Below are 7,649 nucleotides of genomic sequence, written 5' to 3'. Positions count from 1 at the left end.
CCTCATTTGGACAGGAGGCCAAGCACCTTCATACCCTGCTGAGTAATTGAGGGGATGGGCTAAACTGGCAAATGAGTCAACTCTGCTCTATGACACCCATTAACCTAAGGCAGCTAAGTGAAAGCACTCGGATCAATTGTGTCAAGCGAGCCGGAGCAAAGTGAAGACGCGTTTATTCCATGCGCTGTTGAGTTTTCTTTCTCAATTCAAAGATGCCGATCATTGCATCACCGTCATATAAGAGTGAAGCATTTCCTTCATGTTCATCCATCCTTCCTAATGTTGCTCTGCTTGGGCTACCTGTGTGTGTGTGTGTGTGTGTAAAGCTCGGGGATGAAAGCCTCTCATTTTTAGACAGTAAACTAATTAAAGTGGTGCAGCAGATGGTGCTGACTTGCTCTGGACATAATGTGTGAGCAAGTGGCAAAATCAACTGGACATGGCAGGACAGCTGGCAGAGGTGATCACAATTCAGGCCTTTCCCTGGAGGAGATATGCTCCCTCCACTCATTCCGGGAGAGGAAAACTTTCCAGTGTGTTTGTTGGGCGCCAAGCTATTGTGCACTTCCTCTTAAAAGTTTTGTATTTGGCAAGCAAAGCCATGGCAAATTGGTTGGAAAAACAAAACAAAACAAAACAGCCACCCAAGATTGCAGCTGCGACTATTTGGTAAACACCAAAATTCAACCCCAACACCTGGTGCCAGAAACGTATGCCAACAACCGTTACAGTGTTAGGAAAAAAAACGAAAGAAATGAAACAGTTGCCAATTTTTTTCCTTGATAGAAGTTATAAGAACAAACGCTGAAGAAACACTCGGCTCATTCCAGAAAAGATGTTCCACGCTGCCATCGGGCCTTGCGTTAGGAAGCGCTCGAAACCGGCCAGCGTCGGTGGCCCAAAGCACTCGGTCAAGTTTAAGGAGGTCAGATTGTACCTAGTGGAGAGGAAAATGGGATCCAGCCGGAGAAGCTTCCTCACCCAACTGGCCAGATCAAAAGGCTTTATTGTGGATGACCACCTCAGGTTAGTTAGGAAAAGAAGTTACTCCTTTAATGTATATTGTTCCAAACCTTTTACTTACACTTACATGACTCTAGAATTTTGGTGTTGCCGTGACATTTGTGTGCCACCTGTGGATGTGACGGGCCTCGTTTCATTTCTCTCACTAGCTGAAAGTATTCAACTCCAAAGTGTCCACATATTCTTTTGTATGTTTAAAAATTTCAAAAGAAAAACTGTACGATTTGTGCTCGTGTAATGACTTTGTGTCTTTGAGTGTGAGCCTGCACTATTTATCTTTTTCTCAAGTAAAAAAATACAAAAGTTATTGATTTTCTTTAGTGTACCTTGTAATGAAGTCATGAGTGTTGTTTAATCGTATGTGCATGTGTGCGTGCGCGTGTGCATGTGTGTGTGTGTAAGCCAGCAGCGTGACAGCTTGGCCATGGCAGCATTCCCAGAAACACAGCTTGAACGCTGCTTCGGTTACACTCGGCTTGATACAATAGTTTGAAAGCAACGGCAGGAAATAGAGCGTGCCCGCCTCAAACCGACGTTCACTCCGTAAGCCAACAAAAGTGCGATGAGCTGCGGTTTGATAGCAAGAGCGCAAGTTTGAGCCAAGTTGAAAGCACACCGCCCGCCCTCAACATATGGCTGGATGTCGTGCATGCGTGTGGGCACATTGTAAGAAGCCACGAATGGGAATCGAACGCTGGTTTTGAAAACTCACCCCATTTAAACTGGACAAAGACATCATTGATGCAATTGAATATTCAAAAGCTTATGTCAGTGGCGCATGTTCATTTGATTGGGGCTACTCATGGCTTCATTTTTAGCGCAGGGTGAACGTGTCCAACCTCGACTTGTCCTGTATCTTTGGAACAAACACAAAGTCATTCATCTTCATTTACAGCGACGAGATCACTCACGTGGTGTCTGAAGACAGCAGGGCATCGTCGCTGTGGGCGTGGCTGAAGGGCTGCGGCCTGAGCAATCTTTCCAAGATGCGAGTGCTGCACATCAGCTGGTTCACTGACAGCATGAGCGTGGGGAGTCCTGCTTCTGTGGAGAACAGACACCTCATTCAGGTTGGCTTCAAACACTTATGCAAAGAGAACTGAGACAATCGATGGCAATGTATGAAGCAGACCACTGAAGTGAAGTTGCCACTTGGAGACCAGCGGCCCCTGTGTGTCTGTGTGTGTGTGTGTGTGTGTGTGTGCCAAACACACGCCGGGAGTCTTGCATCAGTTGACAGAAATAAAGCCCCAAATTTGAATTTTTTTCTCATTGTCTGGTCACCCGCAATTTGTTCTGGAATTGATGTACTCCTACTGTCTTCAAGTATTCTCCGGTGCAGAGAGGAACTGTAGCGCACACAGAAAAGCATTTGCAGTCATCTCGCTCGCTTGACTTGTAACACAATGAAAATAATGAATATCATTTGGTCTGGTTGAGATGTCTTCAAAGCCGCTAGGAAGTCAGACTGGTATATTCATACAGTACGCTGCGGAGAATGACCCTATCGGGAGGTGAATATAATAAAGCAATGTAATATCATAAAAGGTTTTCCAGGCCTTCTCCTCCAGAGCCGGTGGAATGTGTGACACGTTTCCATGTCCCTTTCCCACTAAAGAATCCGGAAATCCATCTTATTATTGGCGGGCGCATGGACATTGTTGCAACCGTCCTTGTCATCAAATGACTGCGCTTCTCCAGGTGGCCGGCCATTAACCATACATGTTTTCTGCAACTGTACATGAGTGATAAAGTCAGTCAAGCAGCAGCCAGTCACATAGAGATTCCAAAAAATAAAAAATCTGCAGCTCGGCTGTTGCTCAGGGAAACTTCTCTTTGGCTCTTCTTGATAGAGTGTGTTTTATTTCAGAAATGGTCCAGAGTATATTTGAAAGCGTAAATCTGTTTGCAGGCAATATTTGCAATGGGTCCATCGAGGCACACTTATGGTGTATTCAGTTGACCGAGAGCTAGGACCTTGATGACGTTCTATCTAATGAAGCACATCACAAAGCAATGAGAAACTATCATTGATCCATTTTTCTTTGGAACCTACATTCGATCACAAGGTCCAACTCTTAGCTTCACTGCTTTTAAGATTGCCGACATTACCTTTGTGATAGCGTGCGCGGTCGGACTGGCTATCGCTTTCGGCCGTGCCGGTTCTCATCGTAAATCCAAGACTAATTGTATGGACGCAATCTTCTCTTTGTGATGTCTAATTATGGAATATATTTGATGACACCCTTGACATATATTTCACCAATGTTGAACCGTTTCTTCACAGTATGAAAGAGGCAATTTACAGGGGGCAAATTGGATGATGGCAAGCAGATTTATAATGCCACGGCTTCAGCGCTGGCTGGCTGGCTGGCTGGCTGGCTGGCTGTAATGAATTTGGATGCCAGCAGACTGTGAGATGAGTGTCATTAGCCTGTTGCCCCGGGTACGCGCGCTTATGAAATAACTTCTCCGAGGCAAACGCTTACATTTGGATGTTCCGCTTGACACTTGGCACCGCCACCTGGGGATATAAATCGTCAGACTCATCGAGACGTTTAGGAACTCAGCAATCGTGGAGTATCTGCCATGAAAATACAATATAGGCTGTGCATGTATTTGGTTTTGATTGCTTGTTTTTTGTCTTGTAAACAGGACACACCGCCTGCATCGCAAGAAGGATCGGCCCCAGCCCGGGCCCCGGCGGCCCCGGTGGCTCCCGTTTCTCAATATGCCTGCCAGAGACGGACAAGCACGGACAACAAAAACAAGATTCTGACAGTAAGAAACACTTAGCTGCCATCACACATATTTTGCTCTGTAAGAAGCATTTACAGCTGTCTTCACCACATCACACATATTTCGCTCTGTAAAAATTGGAGACATCTTTTCTCCCTGGCTGTGGCCGAGACTGTCAATTTCCTAAATCTTGTCGGAGTAGTTGCTGTTTCTATCTTTCTTTTTTTCACTACTTGTAGGAGTCCCATTTCTTTCTTTTTTTTGCCATATGATGAAGCTCACTCGCTAGCTTGCTTTCTCCCTTACCGGCAACGCTTTGCAATATAAAGCCCAAAATGGGTTAAAGCAGCAACTGATATGCTTCTGCAGCTGCAACCCTGGAAGTGTACCAGTTGACATGTTCACAAAGCCGTGGCACAGCGCTGGCATACACTACACTACACTACATAGCCTTAGGCGCTGGAGCTGGACTAGCCAAGTGGATGACGGACATGACAGTCCCCACCAGGACGGAGGAATCTGTTACCCCGGCTTCATGAACACTGTTGGCGGGCTGGAGCAGGTGGGAAAACTGAACAACAGGGAAATTAGCAAGGCAGAATGGGGAGTAGACCCCCCCCCCCCCCCCAATTTTGTTGACTGAAAATGAAACAAAAAGAAGAAGCAATATATTGTAGTAAAAGAGCCCAGAACTGTGAGGAGACTAAAAACGCCATTTTTCCCCCTTTAAATTCTAGCATGATTATTATTTCTATATTTTTATTGAAAGGGACATTTCAATAATGGTTGGAAATACATTTCTATCAACAAATTCCCGACATATCTCTTTCCAAGATATTGATCCAATTCCATATCTCCAATTCCATATTACACATCTCATAACAAGCTATTGATCCAATCCCACTGTAGCTAACGTTTGCTGAATCATTTGATGTAAGTGCTTGTGATAAGGCTAGTAAGTGGAAGCCTTTGTAGCTGTTGATTGTGCTTAATTACTTCTCAATGGGGGTTCCAACCCGCTTTCACGCTTTCTTTCAACACATGCAGCGAAGCAGGTTGCTGCGTGAACATGACCCACTGGCATGGCCGCCAATACGTGCGAGTGGGGGGGTAAATCGGCATGCTGCATTAAAGCCTTCCCTCCAGTGAGCCATCATTCCTCATTAATGAGATGAGAGCCAAAATGGGTTCACTCCATTTAGCTGATGCTATAAGGGAAATTGATAGACTGGCTTTATGGCTGTTTGTTAGTGCCTGTATAGGCCGAGGTAAAATGAAGTCTTGCTGCTTTCTTTGTTAGACGTTTTGTTGAAAGACCCCGGCCGGGGCTTATTTTCATGCTCAGCGCAAAGGGCTGCCTGTTTTTTCTTCATTTCGCTATTTTTATAATCATGCGCAAGTAGAGATGGCTGCAGTGTTGTGGCAAGGAACACAGCTGACTCGGTTCTTAGCCAATGGGAGCGACTCCAAAGAGTTGGATGGATGGAGGGAGCCTTTGCCAATAGACTGTGAGGTCCAAGGCACGGCGCGCCCTCATCCAACAGTCGCACCACTGACATGGACGAAAGACATTATTAATAGATGTAAGTTAGTGTAGTCATCTCCATGTCGTAGCGTACCACTGACTCATCCTGACAAAGCACTTGTAACAGATACAGTACATGCGCTCGCTCCCCTTTCTTCAGCTTGCCGCTTTCTTCTGTGATGCACGCTGTTCCGAGTCATGTGTGAGTAAGCGACGCGGTCGCTCCATCTCCATGTAGTGCACTAAGCGGGTCAGCGCGTCCCTCTAGTGAACTAGTTTACTGACCCCTGGCTGTGCGAGACAGCGGGTGGTGGGGCGGCCTCGAAGCAGGGCTTGGCTTCAGGCGGATGGATATATGGAGCGTCAAATTGGAAAGTGTTAAATCCTATTTGGAAATGACCAAATAGTTTGTTGGCTAAACATACGTATGTCAATATTAGCCCTAGGTGTCATACTATTGCGAACATCAGGAGAAACTGAAACGTTTGTTCTTTCCGGAATGCCAGACTTGCCAGTTTTCATAGCTCATTGCTAAACAATTGAATGTAATGAATGATTGAGAAGTGAAAGCATTGCTTTTAGAGAGCATTGTGTGCGTATTCTACTTGCAGCATAATAAAAGCGGCGTCCATGTTCCCCTGTCACCGATGTTCCCCTGTCACGGTGAAGAAGCGAAGTCGTAAAGTCTGCTTTCCTTTAGTATCACTTATGAATGAACATTGAATACATTTGCCTGAAAAAGCCCGTGGTTATTCTCTTGCACTTCCATTAAGAAAGGCAAAATCCTCCTAACATGGCTTCTTTTCCCCCTCTCCATCGTGGCCCGATGTGCCTGCAGGATGCTTTCGAAGTGCTGGCAGAGTACTACGAATTGAATGAGCTCAAGGCTTCGTGCCTTGTCTTCAGGAGAGCTGCGTCTGTCTTGAAGAGTCTGCCCTGGACCGTGCAGTGTATTGAGGCCACTCGGGGCCTGCCCTGCCTGGGGGAGCACACCAAGGCAGTCATGGAGGTATGAGTACCTTCTAGGACATTTCATTCTTTTGCAGACAGAGGGCACACGTGCAAAGGGAGAACTTTTTGTGAGTGAGAATCTGATTCGAAACAAATCTTCACTTGCCCATCATTGCCCATCTCCTCCTGTGTGCCAAGAAAATGTCAGGTTGTCAGGCAAATGATAGCCACTGTGCTCTTTTCTAACAACGCCAGGCGAGTTGACACGTTCAACTTGCATCATAAAGTGCGTCTCTCGGTGCAACTTTCAAAATGTGTCTGTCAGATCTGTCACTTTTGAGGTCGACAATAACACCAAATGCCAAGTTAGACTGGCGAGGCGATGAATGACCTCTTGTTGTCTTGGCGCCATTCAGATGCTTAAGCAATGACTGAAGATAAAAACCTACTGAGGCGCACTCGCATTTGAAAGGTGCGCTGTCCGGGCGATAGCTTCACTCACTAATTGATGTGTGATATTGTGGAACAGAAAGAAGATCTGAATTTCAACCTTTGGTGGATTTCAAAGAGATCACATGACCTACGTTCATTAGGATCAATATACTGCGGTCAGCTAATTAGATGAGCTCTAAGTGGGAACATACTGAGGTAGCAAATGCTAACTTGGTTATTCCGTCACAGCATAAAGGTTCGAAATAAAAAGGCACGAGAGCCATTCCGTTTGTCTGTGGCGAAAAACAAACAAATAGAACAACAACAGCAACAAAAATCAACCAAATTGGAATATTACATTTTTGTTTTTCAGGAGATTCTCCAAAGTGGCCATTCGTTTGACGTCGAGCGAATACTCTCCAGTGAGCGCTATCAGACCTTAAAGGTCAGTAGATACCCGGCAGGTACTATACGTATATCTTGATGAACACTCCAGCCTCGCTTGAGGCGCTTTTGAAACCATTTGCATTTCACCAATCCATATCGCATTTCAAACTGCGACAGCTAAGCTCTTCGCAAAAGTTGTCACGTCATGTCTTCTTCTCTCTCTTTGCTCCTTTCCTGACAGCTCTTCACAAGTGTATTTGGGGTTGGACCCAAGACGGCAGAGAAATGGTACCGCAGGGGGCTACGCTCATTTAGTGACATTGTGGCAGAGCCCAGCATTCAGCTCAACCCCATGCAACAAAGCGGTACGTCAACATCTCCATGGCAAGATCCACCTGGAGTTTGTTCGGTGCCAAGAGAAAGTGTCGCATTTTTCCATCCCACTTATTTGAGAAAGACCACAAAATGCACTTTTACCGTTAGAAAGGGGTTGTTTCTGTTTTTCCAAGATAAACAGAGTTAGTTTTCAAATGCCACAACGTGACAAAACAAACGGTGGAGACAGATGAAAGCAAAATGACATCAGTTCATC

General features: G+C 45.6%; 1 protein-coding gene across 2 annotated transcripts in view; it reads left to right on the top strand.

Annotated features, from left to right (window-relative positions):
• The first annotated feature begins 775 nt into the window (after nucleotides 1-775).
• dntt (deoxynucleotidyltransferase, terminal) overlaps nucleotides 776-7,649 on the top strand; it is a 30,469-nt gene continuing 23,595 nt past the window's right edge. The window contains exons 1-6 of one of the 2 annotated variants that reach the window (XM_061285948.1): nucleotides 776-1,026; nucleotides 1,919-2,093; nucleotides 3,679-3,804; nucleotides 6,126-6,296; nucleotides 7,044-7,115; nucleotides 7,299-7,422. In XM_061285948.1, the coding sequence (XP_061141932.1) occupies nucleotides 836-1,026; nucleotides 1,919-2,093; nucleotides 3,679-3,804; nucleotides 6,126-6,296; nucleotides 7,044-7,115; nucleotides 7,299-7,422 (859 nt within the window). In that variant the 5' untranslated portion in view covers nucleotides 776-835. The remainder of the gene's footprint in view (nucleotides 1,027-1,918; nucleotides 2,094-3,678; nucleotides 3,805-6,125; nucleotides 6,297-7,043; nucleotides 7,116-7,298; nucleotides 7,423-7,649) is intronic. The other variant, XM_061285949.1, reaches the window with a different exon arrangement.

This window comes from Syngnathus typhle, linkage group LG8, assembly GCF_033458585.1.
Source record: "Syngnathus typhle isolate RoL2023-S1 ecotype Sweden linkage group LG8, RoL_Styp_1.0, whole genome shotgun sequence".
In the NCBI taxonomy this organism is placed as follows: domain Eukaryota; kingdom Metazoa; phylum Chordata; class Actinopteri; order Syngnathiformes; family Syngnathidae; genus Syngnathus; species Syngnathus typhle.
Note: the sequence above shows the minus strand (reverse complement) of the source record. Positions and strands in the feature narration are given on the sequence as shown.